The 19058-nt window shown below is 45.5% G+C and overlaps 1 protein-coding gene across 1 annotated transcript in view; it reads right to left on the minus strand.

Moving 5' to 3' along the window:
- Positions 1-19058, minus strand: part of lmo2 (LIM domain only 2 (rhombotin-like 1)) — an 88900-nt gene that overhangs the window by 14831 nt on the left and 55011 nt on the right. Inside the window, exon 2 of the mRNA XM_041198465.1 lies at positions 16353-16568. Within this exon, the coding sequence (XP_041054399.1) occupies positions 16353-16568 (216 nt within the window). The remainder of the gene's footprint in view (positions 1-16352; positions 16569-19058) is intronic.

Raw genomic sequence — 19058 nt, forward strand, 5'->3', positions numbered from 1 at the left:
CGGCACTGGATGGTTGTCCTCTTTTGCAGGGCATTGGCACTGACCACTGCTACAGCCTCCATGCTGAATTGGTGACCGTGCCCAGAGTGGGCGTAGAGAACTTTGTGGTGGGCCTCCACTGCATCCAGTAAGCATTCAAGGGAGGCGCTGCTAAGTTTGGGCAGCATGTTCCCTCCCTTGGGCAGCCATCAGTTCTCAGCAGTTTGGTATCCCTTGATGGGTGGTAGCTCTGTGCAGGGACGGACTTTAAATATGGCGCCCTGTTTCCTGAAGGTCTGAGGTGATGGCAGGGCAGGCGAATCAGAGGCCACTCTGCCAACGACCCAGCATGTTTCCCGGGAATGCATAATTAATAAGGCGCAGGGAAGGGAACACAAAAAGCTGCCATTTTTCCTGCCCGCTTGGTGTAACTCTGGGACGGTTCTACCCAACGATTCAACATGATGCTGCCTGGTATGAGAAATTGCAAACACAAAGAGGAACTTGAAAAATTGGACTGTTTGCTTTGGAACAGAGGATATAACAGAGTCAAAACAAAAACAAAAACAAAAATAAAAATACCTGGAAAAACTCAGCAGGTCTGACAGCATCTGCGAAGAGGAACATAGTTAACGTTTTGCATCCGTATGACTCTTCAATGAAATGTTAACTGTATTCCTCTCTGCAGATGCTGTCAGACCTGCTGAGTTTTTCCAGGTATTTTTATTTTTGTTTTTGTTTTGGATTTCCAGCATCCACAGTTTTTTGCTTTTTGCTTTTATCTTGATATAACAGAGTCATTTGATAGAGTTGTATAAGCTATGAAGAGTTAGGACAAGTTAGAAACAGCCTTATTCCAGTTGCTGAGGATTTTGGATTGGGAGGGGGATGATGTAACCTTAAATGGTTTTTGAAGTAGACAGAGCAAGTGAAACTTCTTTTTACGGAGGGTTTTGGAACAGTGGAATGAAATGCCAGGGTTAGCGACCGGAGTGAACATAAGAACATAAGAAATAGGAGCAGGAGGAGGCCACTCGGCCCCTCAAGCCTGTCCTGCCATCCAATAAGATCATGGCTGATCTGCCCCAGGCCTCAACTCCTCTTTCATGCCAGCTCCTCATAGCCCTCAACTCCCCAAAATTTAAAAAATCTATCTACCTCCTTTTTAAATACTTTCAGTGATCTAACCTCCACAACTCTCTGGGGTAGAGAATTCCAGACATTCACTACCCTCTGAGAGAAGAAATTCCTTCACATCTCAGTTTAAAATGAGCGTCCCCTTATTCTGTAACTATGTCCCCTAGTTTGAGATTCCCCCACTAGTGGAAACATCTTCTCAACATCTACCCTGTCAAGCCCCCTCAGAATCTTGTACGTTTCAATAAGATCATCCCTCATTCTTCTAAATTCTAATCAATAAAGGCCTAAACTGTTGAGCCATTCTTGATAAATCAACCCCTTCATCCCAGGAATCAGCCTAGTGAATCTCTTTTGAACTGTCTCCAATGCCAGTGTATTCTTTTTTAAATATGGGGACCAAAACTGTACACATTACTCCAGATGTGGCCTCACCAACACCCTGTTGTAACAAGTTGTAACAAGACTTCCCTATTTTTAAACTCCAACTCCCTAGCAATACAGGCCAAAATCCCATTTACCCTCATAATTACTTGCTGCACCTGCATGCTAACTTTTTGTGTTTCATGCACAAAGACCCCCAGATCCCTCGGTGCTGCACTTTTTTGGAGTCCCCTCTATTTAAATAATAGTCTACCTTTTGATTTTTCCTATCAAAGTACATGACCTCACACCTTCCTACCTTAAACTCCATCAGCCAAGTTTTTGCCTACTCACTGAACCTATCTATAGCCCCCTGCAGGTTCCTTAGGTCCTCAACACAACATGCCATCCCACCTATTTGTGTATCGCCAGCAAATTTGGATACATTACATTCTGCTCCCTCCCCCAAGTCACAGAATCACAGAATCATACAGTGCAGAAGAGGCTATTTGGCCCATCGAATCTGCACCAACACGTGAGAAACACCTGACCAACCTACCTAATCCTATTTACCATTACTTGGCCCATAGCCTTGAATGTTATAACGTGCCAAGTGTTCATCCAGGTACTTTTTAAAGGATGTGAGGCAACCCACCTCCACCACCCTCCCAGGCAGCGCATTCCAGAACATCACCACCCTCTGGGTAAAAAGATTTTTCCTCACATCCCCCCCTAAACCTCCTGCCCCTTACCTTGAACTTATGCCCCCTTGTGACTGACCCTTAAACTAACGGGAACAGCTACTCCCTATCCACTCTGTCCATGCCCCTCATAATCTTGTACACCTTGATCAGGTTGCCCCTCAGTCTTCTCTGCTCTAACGAAAACAACCCAAGTCTATCCAACTTCTCTTCATAACTTAAATGTTTCATCCCAGGCAACATCCTGGTGAATCTCCTCTGCACCCCCTCCAGTGCAATCACATCCTTCCTATAATGTGGCGACCAGAACTGCACACAGTACTCCAGCTGCGGCCTCACCAAGGTTCTATACAACTCCAACATGACCTCCCTACTTTTCTAATCTATGCCTCGATTGATAAAGGCAAGTGTCCCAAATGCCTTTTTCACCACCCCACTAACACGCCCCTCAGCCTTCAGAGATCTATGGACACACACGCCAAGGTTCCTTTGTTCCTCAGAACTTCCTAGTGTCATGCCATTCATTGAATACTTCCTTGTCAAATTACTCCTTCCAAAGTGTATCACCTCACACTTTTCAGGGTTAAACTCCATCTGCCACTTATCTGCCTATTTGGCCATCCCGTCTATATCTTCCTGTAGCCCAAGACACTCAACCTCACTGTTAACCACCCGGCCAATCTTTGTGTCATCCACAAACTTACTAATCCTACTCCCCACATAGTCATCTATGTCATTTATATAAATGACGAATAATAGGGGACCCAGCAAAGATCCCTGTGGTACGCCACTGGACACTTCGGGGGCCTATAGATGATTCCCACCGGTGACTTCTTCCCCTTGCTATTCCTTATTTCTCCCCAAACTGATTCCACATCACAATCTATATAACTACTCAACGCCGGACTGATACCTTCCTTTATTAACAAAGCCACCCCATCTCCTTTTCCTTTTTGCCTATTTTTCCGGAAAGTCGAATACCTTTGAATATTGAGTTCCCAGTCTTGGTCACCCTTCAAGCATGTCTCTGTAATAGCTATCAAGTCATATCCATTTTTCTATTCATAGGAACATAGAAACATAGAAAATAGGAGTAGGCCATTCGGCCTTTCAAGCCTGCTCCGCCATTCATTCTGATCATGGCTATCATCCAACTCAGTAGTCTGCTCCCGCTTTCTTCCCATATCCTTTGATCCCTATTGCCCCAAGAGCTATATCTAACTCCTTCTTGAAAACATACAATGTTTTGGCCTCAGCGACTTTCTGTGGTAGTGAATTCCACAGGCTCACCACTCTCTGGGTAAAGAAATTTCTCCTCATCTCAGTCCTAAATGGTCTACCCCGTATCCTCAGACTGTGACCCCTGGTCCTGGACTCCCCCACCATCGGCAACATCCTTCCTGCATCCTCCCTGTCTAGTCCTGTTAGAATTTTATAGATTTCTATGAGATCCCCCCCTCATCCTTCTGAACTCCAGCGAATATAATCCTAACTGACTCAATCTCTCCTCATGTGTCAGTCCCGTCATCCCAGGAATCAGTCTGGTAAACCCTCGCTGCACACCCTCTATAGCAAGAACATCCTTCCTCAGATAAGGAAACCAAAACTGCATACAATATTCCAGGTGTGGTCTCACAAAGGCCCAGTACAATTGCAGCAAGACATCCCTGCTCCTGTACTCAAATCCTCTATGAAGGCCAACATACCATTTGCCTTCTTTACCGCCTGCTGCACCTGCATTCTCACCTTCAGCGACACCCAGGTCTCACTGTACATTCCCCTCTCTCAATTTATAGCCATTCAGATAATAATCTGCTTTCCTGTTTTTGCTACCAAAGTGGATAACCTCACATTTATCCACATTATACTGCATCTACCATGCATTTGCCCACTCACTCAACTTGTCCAAATCACACTGAAGCATCTCAGTATCCTCCTCACACCTCACCCTCCTACCCAGCTTTGTGTCATCTGCAAATCTGGAGATATTACATTTAGTTCCCTCATCTAAATCATTAATATATATTGTGAATAACTGGGGTCCCAGCACTGATCCCTGTGATATCCCACTAGTCACTGCCTGCCATTCGGAAAAATACCCGTTTATTCCTGCTTTTTGATTCCTGTCTGCTTTCTATCCATCTCAATACACTATCCCCAATCCCATGTGCTTTAATTTTACACGCCAATCTCTTAAGTGGGACTTTGTCAAAAGCCTTCTGAAAGTCCAAATAAACCACATCCACTGGCTCCCCCTCATCAACTCTACTAGTTACATCCTTGAAAAATTCCATTAGATTTTTCAAGCATGATTTCCCTTTCATAAGTCCATGCGGACTCTGTCTGATTCTGCCACTGTTTTCCACGTGCTCAGCTATTAAATCTTTTATAATGGACACTAGAATTTTCCTCACTACCGACGTCAGGCTGACTGGTCTATAATTCCCTGTTTTCTCTCTGCCTCCCTTTTTAAATAGTGGGGTTACATTAGCTACCCTCCAAACTGTAGTAACTGTTCCAGAGTCTATAGAATCTCGGAAGATGACCATCAATGCATCCACTATTTCTAAGGCCACTTCCTTAAGTACTCTGGGATGTAGATTATCAGGTCCTGGGGATTTATTCGCCTTCAATCTCATCAATTTCCCCAACACCATTTCCCTACTAATACTGATTTCTTTCAGTTCCTCCCTCTCACTAAACCCTGTGTTCCCCAACGTTTCTGGTATGTTATTTGTGTCCTCCTTTGTGAAGACAAAACCAAAGTATGTATTTAGTTGGTCAGCCATTTCTTTGTTCCCCATTATAAATTCCCCTATTTCAGACTGTAAGGGACCTACATTTGTCTGCACCAATCTTTTTCTCTTCACGTATCTATAGAAACTCTTACAGTTAGTTTTTAAATTCCCCGCAAGCTTACTCTCATATTCTATTTTCCCCTTCTTAATCAATCCCTTGGTCCTCCTTTGCTGAATTCTAAACTGCTCCCAGACTTCAGGTCTGTTGTATTTTTTGGCCAATTTGTATGCCTTTTCCTTGGGTCTAATACTATCTCTAATTTCGCTCGTAAGCCATGGTTTGGCCACCTTTCATGCTATAGTTTTGCACCAGACAGGAATAAACAATTGTTGCAGTTCACCCATGCGCTCTTTGAATGTTTGCCATTGTCTATCCACCATCATCCCTTTAAGCAATGTTTCCCAATCCATCACAGCCAACTCACACCTCATACCTTCGCAGTTTCCTTTATTAAGATTCAGGACCCTAGTCTCAGAATCAACTGCATCCCCGTCCATCTTGATGAAGAATTCTATCATATTATGGTCACTCATCCCCAAGGGGCCTTGCACAAATAGATTGCCAATCCCAGCTCTCCTCTCCCTGTTTTAAACTGCGAAAATCCCGGCTCTCCTCTCGCTGTTATAAACTGTGAGAATCCCGGCTCTCCTCTCCCTGTTTTAAATTGTGAAACTCCCGGCTCTCTTCTTGCTGTTTTAAATTGTGAAAATCCTGGCTCTCCTCTCCCTGCTTTAAACCTGGAAAATCCCTGCTTTCCTCTCACTGTTTTAAACTGTAAAACTCCCAGCTCTCCTCTCCCTGTTGTAAACTGTAAAAATTACGGCTCTCCTCTTGCTGTTTTGAACTGTAAAAATCCCAGCTCTCCTCTCCCTGTTTTGAACTGTAAAAATCCCAGCTCTCCTCTCACTGTTTTGAACTGTGAAAATCCCAGCTCTCCTCTCGCTGTTTTAAACTGTAAAAATCTCGGCTCTCCTCTCCCTGTTTTAAACAGTGAAACTACCGGCTCTCTTCTCACTGTTTTAAACTGTAAAAATCCCAGCTCTCCTCTCACTGTTTTAAACTGTAAAAATCCCAGCTCTCCTCTCGCTGTTTTAAACTGTAAAAATCGCGGCTCTCCCCTCGCTGTTTTAAGCTGTGAAAATCCCAGTTCTCCTCTCGCTGTTTTAAACTGTGAAAATCCCAGTTCTCCTCTCGCTTTTTTAAACTGTAAAAATCTCGGCTCTCCTCTCGCTGTTTTAAACTGTGAAAATCCCAGCTCTCCTCCAGCTGTTTTAAACTGTAAAAATCCCGGCTCTCCTCTCGCTTTTTTAAACTGTAAAAATCTCGGCTCTCCTCTCCCTGTTTTAAACTGTAAAAATCCTAGCTCTCCTCCAGCTGTTTTAAACTGTAAAAATCCCAGCTCTCCTCTCGCTGTTTTAAATTGTGAAAATCCCAGCTCTCCCCTTGCTGTTTTAAGCTGTGAAAATCCCGGTTCTCCTCTCGCTGTTTTAAACTGTGAAAATCCCGGCTCTCCTCTCACTGTTTTAAACTGTCAAAATCCTAGCTCTCCTCTCGCTGTTTTAAACTGTAAAAATCCCAGCTCTCCTCTCACTGTTTTAAACTGTAAAAATCCTAGCTCTCCTCTCACTGTTTTAAACGCTGAAACTCCCGGCTCTCCTCTCACTGTTTTAAACCGTAAAAATCCCAGCTCTACTCCAGCTGTTTTAAACTGTAAAAATCCCAGTTCTCCTCTCCCTGTTTTAAACTGTAAAAATCCCAGCTCTCCTCTCGCTGTTTTAAACAGTGAAAATCCCGGCTCTCCTCTCACTGTTTTAAACTGTAAAAATCCTAGCTCTCCTCTCCCTGTTTTAAACTGTGAAAATCCCGGCTCTCCTCTCCCTGTTTTAAACTGTAAAAATCCCAGCTCTCCTCTCGCTGTTTTAAACTGTGAAGCTCCCAGTTCTCCTCTCCCTGTTTTAAACTGTAAACCTCCCAGCTCTCCTCTTACTGATTTAAATGGTGAAAATTCCGGTTCTCCTCTCCCTGCTTTAAACCTGGAAAATCCCTGCTTTCCTCTCACTGTTTTAAACTGTAAAACTCCCAGCTCTCCTCTCCCTGTTGTAAACTGTAAAAATCACAGCTCTCCTCTCGCTGTTTTGAACTGTAAAAATCCCCGCTCTCCTCTCGCTGTTTTAAACTATGAAAATCCCAGCTCTCCTCTCGCTGTTTTAAACTGTAAAAATCTCAGCTCTCCTCTCCCTGTTTTAAACAGTGAAACTCCCAGCTCTCCTCTCACTGTTTTAAACAGTGAAACCCCCACCTCTCCTCTCACTGTTTTAAACTGTAAAAATCCCAGCTCTCCTCCAGCTGTTTTAAACTGTAAAAATCCCGGCTCTCCTCTCGCTGTTTTAAACAGTGAAAGTCCCGGCTCTCCTCTCCCTACTTTAAACTGTGAAAATCCCGGCTCTCCTCTCCCTGTTTTAAACTGCAAAAATCTCACGTCTCCTCTCACTGTTTTAAACTGTAAAAATCCCAGCTCTCCTCCTGCTGTTTTAAACTGTAAAAATCCCGGCTCTCCTCTCGCTGTTTTAAATTGTGAAAATCCCGGCTCTCTTCTCACTGTTTTAAACTGTAAAAATCCCAGCTCTCCTCTCGCTGTTTTAAACTGCAAAAATCCCGGCTCTCCTCTCACTGTTTTAAACTGTAAAAATTCCGGTTCTCCTCTTGCTGTTTTGAACTGTGAAAATCCGGGTTCTCCTCTCATTGTTTTAAACTGTAAAAATCCCAGCTCTCTTCTCGCTGTTTCAAACCGTGAAAATCCCAGCTCTCCTCTCCCTGTTTTAAGCTGTGAAAATCCTGGCTCTCCTCTCACTGTTTTAAACTGTAAAAATCCCGGCTCTACTCGCATTGTTTTAAATTTAAAAATCCCGGCTCTCCTCTCACTGTTTTAAACTGTAAAAATCCTGACTCTCCTCTCGCTGTTTTAAACTGTGAAAATTCTGGCTCTCCTCTCACTGTTTTAAACTGTAAAAATCCCGGTTAAGAGAGAAGGTAGTCAAGGAGTACGAGAACAGGGTAGCTACATTCGTTTAGGGCTATTGCTCATATGGCGGATAAACACTGATACAAACTGGTTATATACAATAGTATTTCCCAGCCAGGACCACCTTGCATGTGGAAAGAAACCTGGCCTCCAGTGATAGTGCAAACACTCCAGATTTCACTCGGGAGCCACGGCTGGATGCTCAATCTTCAACAATGCCTTGAAGAACTGAAAACCTGTCTAATTCAGGTACTCACTTACTGAGTCTACCAGAGAGTTATTTTTGTTCTGAACTACCGTCAGGCTTATCATCTTGCAGCCATCTCAGCTCCAAAGAGACCCCACTTAGCTTTGCTATACCTGTCAAGGAAGACAATTACTCACTGGTCATTACAATTAACAAGTGTGTATTTGAGTTCTCAGTGGTAATAGGTGCTTTTCATGTGTATTATGGGTGAGCAGCAGAATTCAACAGAAAACATGAGAGTTCACTGCCACCATTGTCCTGATTGAATGCTGTGGATGTTGTCTATATGGATTTTAAGAAAGCATTCAACAAAGTGCCACTTAAAAGGCTGGTTGACAAATCTAAGGCCCATGGGATACAAGGAAATTTGCCAATTGAATTTTAAAAATTGGCTCAAGGACAGAAAACAAGTCCTGGTAGATGGTTATTTTTCAGACTGGAGGATGGTAGGCAGTGGTGTTCCCCAAGGGTCAGTGTTAGAACCACTGCTTTTTTTTTTTGAGCTTCTATTTTGGAATGCAATGCACAGTTTCACAACTTGCTGATGATACCAAACTTGGGGGTGTGGCAGTGAGGATGATGCAAATCGACTGCAACATGACATAGATAGGCAAGCAGAATGGGCAGGCAAGTGACAGATGGAATTTAAGATAGAGAAGTGTGAGTTGGTGCACTTTGGTAGAATGGATGGGGGAGAGGCAATATAGACAATGGCACAATTCTAAAGAGTGTGAAGAACAGGGGGTCTGGGGATGCATGTGCATCAATCTTTGAAGGTGACAGGACATATTGAGGGAGTGGTTAGCAAAGCATATGGGATCTTGGGCTCCATAAATAAAGGCATTGAGTACAAAAGCAGGGAAATTATGCTGAACTTTCGTAAAGCTCTGGTTAGGCTCCAACTGTAATGTTGCATCCAGTTCTGGTCACCACACTTTAGGAAGGATGTGAGGGTCCTTATGAAGCTGCAGAGGAGATTTACCAGAATGGTTCCAGAGATGTGGGGATTTTAGTTACACTGTTAAATTGGAAAAGCTGTGGTTGTTTTCCTTGGAGCAAAGGAGGTTGAGAGGAGATTTTACAGAAGTGTACAAGATTATGACAGGATTGGATTGAGTAGCCAAAGAAAAAGTGTTCTCTTTGCTGATTGTACAAGAACTAAGGGACACAGATTTAAGATTTTGGGCAAGAGATGCAGGCGGAATGTGAGGAGGAACTTTTTTAGGCAGCGAGTGGTAATGACCTGGAAATTGCTACCTGGATCTCTGGTTCATTACCCATGGCAATGCATTAACCAATCAGAGAACACCTACCTGGTTTGAATTTGAACTAAGGGCGGAGATTTCAGTGCCCGCTGGCAGCAGGTGACAGGTGGCGAGAGCGGACAATATGCGTGATCAGTTTCACGATGGCTGGGAGGCAGGTCGCAACTGCCTGCTCAGACCACCGATGGTGGGCCGCATTTCCCACCAGCGGTTGTTGGGAACCTCATTGTAATACATCAGCATATCATTATCAGGCCATCCTGCCAGGCTCTTGGATCCTGGATCGTCCATCCCTGTCAGTGGGAAGGCATGCCAACATGTTTCACAACAGCAGAGGTGACATGCATTTGGCGGCCTGCACTTTGGGGGAACTGGAGGTGAATGAAGAGCAATGTTCTGCAGAGCTCGCCAGGGTTGCAGGCTTCAGGGGTGCAGGGAACTCGGGGTTAAGTGCCGCCCTGCTCGACTGGCGGGGGAGAGGATCGGGGGCAAATGCAGCCCTGCCTCTGAGGTGACCTTTGAAGGTGAGGGGAAGTGGGGAGCAAGTGCAGCCTTGCCATTGAGGCAACTGGTGGCGGGGGGATCAGGTGGTGGTTAAGGGCAGCTTTGCCATTGAATATAGCACAGAAATATTCAGGGTGGGGGTGGGTAGGGCGGGTAAGGGAGGTGGCTGGGAACATTCAGGAAACCTGTAGAAAATGACCATTCCTCTGCAACTGAGACAGTTCAGGTGCAGCCACGTTGATCTGTCTGGGGTTGGGCTCCTAGCTTATCTGCCCACTCAAGCAATGCAGAGGCATCAAAGTGTCACCAAGTTCTGCAGATTTTCCCCCTAGGCATAGACTGCAAATTCATGAGCACTTTAGTGGACGGCAGAGCAGTTGGACTGCACACATTGTACAATCTCCTCGCTAAAGCTGGCCATGGAGCAGTCACTGGTGGAGGTGCTCACAGCCTCTTGCAATGTCATCATCCCAGTTTTGACTAGTCTCCCCCATGGTTCAAGCTAACAGGGCAGCCATGCAGTGCACTAATCTCTGGCCAGCCAAGTGGTGGCCAACAGTGTCTGGGATGTATAAAGGGTCCTTCACACTTAACCAGGAGTTCTTAGCACATCCATGCTAACCACGTGTCTCTCTCTTTCATCCTGCAGGAGGAATACATCAGGATCATGGAGCCTGGTGAACTTGTTGTATACCTGATGGCCGACAGAGCACAAAGACGACAGAGGAGCGAGCGACTGAGGCTCCTGCACACACTGCCCAAGAGCCACAGTGATTCGTCGCTGGTTGGCGCCTAATGACACCCAAGATCTATAGACGCCGCCTTTCATTCCTGCAGATGACCGAGAACCAGTGTCGCCGAAGACTGTGCATGTTTAGGGAACTAGTCGCTCACATCTGTCAGTTACTGCAGGACCTGGCTCCACGAGGACATGGAGGACATCCAAAGTGACTGCGACGCTCAATTTCTATGCCAGTAGCTCCTTTCAGGGTTCCACAGGTGATCTCTGTGGGGTATCACAATCCGCCACCCACAAATGCGTCCATGAGGTCACAGATGCCACCTTCACGAGGACACGCAACTTTGTGTATTTCGCCCAGGACCAAGGCAGCCAGGATGCAAGAACCATTGGATTTGCCCTGATCTCAGGTTTCCCATAGCTGCAGGGTGCAACTTACTGCACTCATGTGGCACTCAGATCTCTCTCACAACACACGGTGGACTACAGCAATCGCAAGGGGTCCCATTCGCTGAATGTGTAGCTGGTGTGCGACCACCAGAAACACATCCTGCAGATCTGCACACGGTTTTCAGGGAGTGTGCACAACTCCTACATCCTCAGTCAGCCACAGATCCCTGGAGTCTTCCAAGTTCCACAGAGGCTGCAGGGATGGCTCTTTGGGGACAAGGGCTACCCACAGAGGCCGTGACTGATGACACCCGTGCAGCGGCCTCAAACTGCAGCAGAGCGACGCTATAATGAGGCTCATGCAGCAGCTCACAACTTGGTGGAGCAGACCATCGGGATGCTGAAGATGAGGTTCAGTACCTGGACCGGTCTGGTGGAGCCCTGCAATATAGTCCACAGAGGGTGTCACACATCATCATCATCTGTTGTGCCCTTTACAACCTGGTGCTGCAATGAGGAGACCAGCTGGCTGAGGAGGAAATGGAGGAGCTGCACATCTCCTCCAATGAGGTGGATGCTGATGGAGTTGAGGGTGAGGAGGTCCTCGGTGGTGATGATGACAGGGATGAGGCTCTCGCACTGACTCAATGAGGCAGGCATGCTCAGGAGGCCCTCACAGCTGCCAGATTTGTGGAGGATGATGACAACATGCAGTGAGGTGACCCCATAGATCCTCACATTGCAGTTGTGAACGTTTGACTCCAGTCTGGCTTATGGCAGCACGAATACCCTCTGTGAGAATGCTCCTGTCATGGAGACACAATGGAGGCCCTAATAGTCGCTTGATTGCAGGAAGATGATGATGACATGCAGTGAGGACACTCCATTGATCTTCACATAGACTCTGAGAAAGTCTGACACCTGTCTGGCCAAGGGCAGCTCGCTTGCACTCTCTGTGATCATGGTCATATCAAAGAGACGCAGCCATGAAACTTTAGACGCATCTGATCCTTTGTCCACCTTCAGCACCTGAGCCCTTAGGAGCACAGGGTCACTGGTCACAGATGCTGAAGAGATGGAGGCCAGCCCCACCTTAAAGGTGCTGAGAGCACACAGAGCGTATAAGAGAACTCTGTGACTCCTGCCCACGACATTCTGGCAGCAATGACCAGCACTGCCAAGGTGCAGGCATCAGTAATGTTTCCAGGGAGTGTGAGGCTGGACTATCACTTTGGTCTAAAGGCTGCACAGAGCACAGGGAAGTGGCCCTGGACTGAGACACCTGCCCTTTATCTTGTACAGAAAGATTTCACATCCGAGTGGCACGAACACTGCTCATCAGAACAAGGAGCCACAGGTAGGGAGATATTCTTGAGAGTTTATTTACAATAGTGAACATTATATACAAGTGATTAATGCCCATGTCCAGGCTGTGCAATTAATTCTCCTTAACTTTCCTAACCCTGCCGCTAAGTCTTGGTGCTGCCCAGACATTCACAGCAGAGGTGGAGGCAGCCTGCTGAGTGCAACACCCTGTCTGTGATGACTTTGATGGGTGAATGGAGGGCCGAGATCTGGTGGGCCCCAGCCTACTTTCAGGGTCCTGCTTGTGGCAGTGGCACCCTCCACGGCTGGAGCCAAGAGGGGATTCAAGTGAGCCGGACACTCTCGGAGTAACATGGGTGGATGGGCCCAGAGTGTGCACTGCTGATCCTCCCCAGTATGGATGCCTGGGGGCCCTAGGCTGACTCCGTGAGGGACAGGGGTAGCTGGAGTGAGACCGAGCTGCCCGGCACCTCTCTCACGTACACACTGCTGGAGACAAACTATAGTCTCAGCAATGGAGTTGAGCCCGCGCAGCAGCGCAGGAGTGACATCCTGGATCAAGGTCTCCATGGCGACCGCCATCCTACCAGCGTTGACCTCGGTGCATGGAAATGCCAGCGCTTTCACCTCAGCCTGAAGGTGGACGGACTCCTCCATCGTGCCTTGCAATCTGAGGAGTGCAGCGGACATCCCTTCCTGATGCTCCCGAGCTTGTCTTTGCAGTTCCAGCAACTGTGACATGACCGAGTCCAGAGGCTCCTCATCTGACCTGGACTCAGCAAATTTCTGGCCTCCAGCAGTCCTCTGAGTGCCAGTTGCCTGGGAAGTCCCTGCCTCCGCCTGCTGTGGATCAGTGTGATGTGCTCAGCAGATTGTGATCCCAGGGCTACTCTAAAGCTGGGTCCCACCGAGGTGTGTGTCTCTGCACTGGTGGAGGGTGTGGGTGACGCTGTGATGGGACCAGGAGGGTGCCTCCAGATTCCTCTTCAGAGGTTTCTTCGGGGTTTGATTGGAGGCCCTGGGTCATGGACTCTGTCGGCTGTTTCCCAGATGTGCCTGTGAAAGCAAGGAGAGATAGTGCATGGCAGTGCCCTGTGAAAGAGGACACATCACTCACAGCATGGCTGTCTGATGGATGTTGCACTGCTGGATCCTCACTTGGTAGAGCAGCGCTGACCTCACTGTCAGCATAGGAACAGTCCAGATCCTCGCCGGCCAGCTGGATGGCTCTGTTTTCAAAGCCTGTGAGCACCCTGATTTCAGGCATTCTGCCATTGATCTGTGACCTCTCCCTCTTGTTGTGTGCCAGCTTGTCCTGCATGGATAGAGATGGAGAAAATGTAAGCAGGATGCCTGCCAGGCCAGATGATAAGTATGCCTGGCCTGTGTGGGCGGTGGGTGGTCCCATGGATGGGTTGAGGACAATGATGGTGCGTGTGCAAGTGTGAATGATGGTGTCCCTTGCACTGGCAGCAAGTGAGGGCCCTGTGGGTGTGTGATGGGTTTGTGAGTGTATGAGTTGAGAGTGATGAAAAGAGTGACTTACCCTGGCAGAACAGAGGAGATCATTCATCCAATTGTGGCACTGGGTGGCTGTCCTCCTCTATAGGGAATTGGCGCTGACCACAGCTGCCACAGCCTCCCAAGCCGGATTGGTCATGTTGCTGCCCATCCTGCAGCCAAAGCAAGAGCACAGGACATCCCGGTGGGCCTCCACGGCATCCAGCAGTTGCTTGAAGGACCTGTCATTAAACCGGGGGACTGCAGTCTTCTTGCCTTTGAAGGCCATGTCTCCTGGGCAGCAGTGATGAGCTGGAAGCACTGAGCGTTGTGCTTGCAGCTGGCCTTTAAACATGGCACCTGGCATGATGCAACGGCAGGGTGATGGCGGGTGGGTGAATGAGGGGCCTGCCCACCATAGGAATGTCATGTTTCCTGGGAGTGCATAACTAATAAGGCGGGCTCAAGACAATACGGTGTGAAAACCCGCCATCGGTGGGCAGCACGCTGTTTTACCCACCCATTACCGCATTTAATGCAAATTTGGGAAACTTCTGCCCAAAAGCTTAGCAGTTAACTGTTCCATGGTGCATTCTCCATGGCAATGCCACTATCAATCAGGGCCCATTTGCCAACCAATAAACACTCTTTTCTCAAGGGTCATGAGGACTCGAAACGTCAACTCTTTTCTTCTCCGCCGATGCTGCCAGACCTGCTGAGTTTTTCCAGGTAATTCTGTTTTTGTTTTTTTTATACTCTTTTCTCAAGTTGTTTCTTTTACTATTGGTATTCTTACAAGCTGTCCTAATGAGTGCACAACACAAAGCTGTGTCAGCTTGTCTCCTTTTCCTGCAATTCTCAAATTCTGTATGACCAAACGGCTAGTTGTATTCCTGAGTTCAGGTGCTTGGATGGACAAAGGCTCCAAATAGTTGTACAGTGAAGCCTGAGAACCATTGAGAGTGTCACAGTTAGGTTCTGGAATTTCTTAACCATTCTTGCACAGAAAGTCTTTGGAACTTTCAAGTGTTGGGTTTTAAAGTGCATTGACAGAAATTTAAATAGAAAGAACCTAGATGAAGGATGTTTGATATATGCTAATGGTATTGATTTCTCCAAAGGCAGAAAACAATAAACAATTTATTAGCCTGTCCAAGCCAATAATAAACACCTCACAATCTTTGCAATCGTCTCTGGCCCTTTGTAGCTGTGAGCAGAGTGTGATTTTTTTGAAAAAGAGCCAGTGATCAGGGCAGATGCAGCAAAGACTGCAAAGTCAGTCAGATTTTTTAAAGCATAAAAGTTGTGAGGGTAAATTTTGGCTCGTCTCAGAGGGAGAATGCAAGACCCCTTAATTCAATGGATTTAAAAAGAGAATTCACTGATGTAGAGAGCTGTGAAATGTTTGTTATTTTGTATTTTTATACAAAGTTGTATTTTTTTATTCATGCATGGGATGTAGGTGTCACTAGCAACATCAGCATTTGTTGCCTATCTCGAATTGCCCTTTTGAGAACAGCTGAGAGTCAACCACATTGCTGTGGGTCTGGAGTCACATAACGGCCAGACCAGGTAAGGAAGGCAGATTTCCTCCCCTAAAGGACATTAGTGAAATAGATGGGTTTTTGCAAAAATAGATAATAGTTTCATGTTCACCATTACTGAGAGTAGCTTTTTTTGTTAAATCCAGATTTATTAATTGAATTTAAATTCCACCAGCTGCCGGATTTAAACCTATATCTTCAGAGCATTAGCCTAGGTCACTGGGCCAGTGGCATTGCTCTTATGCCATCACCTCCCCTAAACTCATCTCATCATAATGGCTCTTTTATTTTTGATCACTCACTGTGAAATAAAACAGTTTAAAGATTCATGTCTTATTTCACCTTACCAAGTTTTGCCTCAGTTCACTTTCAAAAAGATTGAAAAAACTTACAAGTGAAAGACATGAACATACGGGACTGATCACAAGGGAATTTTATTGTTACATTTCTGCTTCATGCAATCCTGGCGATATAAGGCACCCCTAAATATAGCTCATTTTGTCCATTTATGGGAGTGACTAGCACTACAGAGTTTAAACTTAAAACAGTTGTATACATATAGTTTTCATCTAGTGAAAAAGCCTTGCTTTTAGGTTTTTAAAAAATTTATTTACAGATTGTGGGCATTGCTGGCTGGGCCAGCATTTATTGCCCATCCCTAATTGCCCTTGAGAAGGTGGTGATGAGCTGCCTTCTTGAACCACTGCAGTCCATGTAGCGTAGATACACCCACAGTGCTGCTAGGGAGGGAGTTCCAGGATTTTGACTTAGCGACAGTGAAAGTGCCAGGGCTTCAGTATTAAATTAAAATTATAATTCAAATAAAGCTGTCATACCTGAGGTAGTCCCTTCGGCAGAGCTTTCTGCCTAGTTTATAGTACAATCTCCTACCCACTTCTCCCAGTCTGCAGCCACACAAGTCACAGCTCAGACAGTCTTCATGCCAATACTGATCGATAGCTTTCAGGAAATAACGATCTCCAATATTCTGTTGACAGCCCCCACATGTTAATAATGAAGGAGGTATCTGCAGAACCTCATCCACCGGCTCTCTGTAAAGAAACAATCAAGATTAGATGCAAGTTAAGTTAAAATCTGAGCACAGCACTGAGATCCCTTTACAATCAGTAAGACAGTGAAAAGGTCTTTGCAGGTTAATCAGCTGAATGTATGAGAGGGAGGGACTAAAATTTGACAAATGAGTTAGGGAGGTGCAAGTCAGTTAGGGCTTTCTTTCTTAGTTGCTATCCAGCAAGCTGGAAGTGTTTGTGTGCATTGTTTGGGGGAAAGGTGCATGTACTTGACAATGATGCAGTCATCACTTGCTTTAAGACTTACACATGCTGGCCACTTAGACAAAGTACGATAATATGAATGGTGCCATGCTGGCTGGTACCATGTTCCTGCAAGGAATTCATCTTCAAAAAGGAGGGACAAATTGACAGAGAATTATATTTAGATATGATACAGTACTCAATAAGGCCTTTAGGGGGAACTCTAATATAGACAAAAAGGTTTTACCAAGAAATTGTATGATTTGTATGTAAGCGTTCAGCAATTTTGTTTTAATCTTATGTTAACATTTAACAGAATTTCCTTTTCTTCAGCACCAATGACCAAGCTTCCAGGTATATTTTGCAATAGAAAGTCAACTGCAAAAAAAGTACTGATTGTTGTTTTCCTATGCTTTGTCCCACATTTGTAATGCAGACAGTTAATCAGCAGTAAAATGATTTTCCAGTGCTATAAGTTTGAGAGTGAACAAAGGTTAGTAACATTGCATATCACACCAAATATAGGGGTGGAGGTGTAGTTAATACAAAGGAATTTGAAACAAAATCTAAAAGGCATTAATAATTTTCAGAATGGACATGTAATTGGCAAATGAATTTCAACATATATAAGAGTGAGGTGGGGCATTTTGATGGGATGAATCAAGAGGCTAGATACTGCTGGGGAATGAAGGGTTGAAATCAGGTAAAGGATCAAAGGCATTACAGGTACATATTAAGAATGTAAGAACATAACAAACAAGAGCATAAATAGACCATGTGGCTCCTCGTGCCTGTTAAACTATTCAGTAAGATCCTGACTGATCTTTGGCTTGAACTCCACTTTCCTGCCTGTTCTCCCTATCCCTGGATTCCCTGAGAGACCAAAAATTCATGTATCCCAGCCTTAGATATATTGAACAAAGGAGTATCCACAACGCTCTGGGGTAGAGAATTACAAAGCTTCACAATCCTTTGAGTGAAGCAATTTCACTTCATCTCGGTGCTAAATGAACGGCCCCCTCAGCCTGAGATTGTAAGCTGTGTTCTACATTCCCCATCCAGGGGCAAACAACTTCTCAGTATCTACCCTGTCAGGCTCTTCAGAAAATTGTCTGTTTCAATGAGATCACCTGTCATTCCTCTAAACTCCAGAAAACATAGAGATAAAAGCAAAAAACTGCGGATGCTGGAAATCCAAAACAAAAACAAAAATACCTGGAAAAACTCAGCAGATCTGACAGCATCTGCAGAGAGGTTCTGTTGAAGAGTCATGCGGACTCGAAATGTTGACTGTGTTCCTCTCCGCAGATGCTGTCAGACCTGCTGAATTTTTCCAGGTATTTTTGTTTTTGTTCCAGAAAACATAGACCCAGTTTACTCAGCCTCTCATCATAGGACAACCATTTCAGCCCAGTGTTAGGAAATAGAGATAGTTTAAGTAAGTTATATTTGCATTTGTAGGTGTTAGGAATGAGTTTTAGCTTTAAACTTTAAGTTTGATATGTATTTCTGTTTTTGTTTGTTAAGAAAGGTGAAATTGGGTTTCAGTTTCACTCTAAAAGGTGCCTGCATTTCTAAAGAGAGTTTTATGACTTGCAGCTAAGTTAAACAAATAAGAGTAGAGAAAACCTAGGCTGAAGCCTACCAATAGGGGTCCAGAGAGGCAGGTCCCTCCCACAGACACATAGAAGAAACTAGAAACAGCAATTTGATTTGGAAGCTGATTGAGTTCAGTTGGTTTTGAAAGTAGCTGTCAGGAGAGAGTAGAGCAAAGGGGACAGATAGACAGTCCCAAGGTAAAGTAAAGACACCAAAATTCAGGGAAGTGGAACAGAAGAAAGCTCCAAGCAGACATTCTAGTCAAATGAAGGACAGGAACATAGAAAAGGTCCTGTTAGGTAAAGTTAAGAGTGAGGGGCAGGGAGAAAGTCTCCAAGCTTCATATTTAAGAGACAAAAGCTGCAGAAAGTAGACTTAAAGTGAGAACAGCTTGCAAGAGGCAACAAGGTCCAAAGAGACAGCTGAAGGTCTGTAACTCTTTGCTATGGGCATGTGAGGCAATGGTGTACTGTTAATGACTGAGTTGGAGAGAGGAAGAGTGCGTGGAAGACAGCTTGAATGCATGTGATGACCCAGGGGAAAGGAACATCAGAAGGAGAGTTCGAAAACCTAGAGGGGATCCCTTGCAGAAGGTGTCTAAGAGAAAGCGTTGGTTTGGAAGATACAAGGCGAGGTTTTGGAGAGTGGAGACTGGAAGTCCTCGTGTGA

The sequence above is a fragment of the Carcharodon carcharias genome, chromosome 10, assembly GCF_017639515.1.
Source record: "Carcharodon carcharias isolate sCarCar2 chromosome 10, sCarCar2.pri, whole genome shotgun sequence".
Taxonomy (NCBI): Eukaryota; Metazoa; Chordata; class Chondrichthyes; order Lamniformes; family Lamnidae; genus Carcharodon; species Carcharodon carcharias.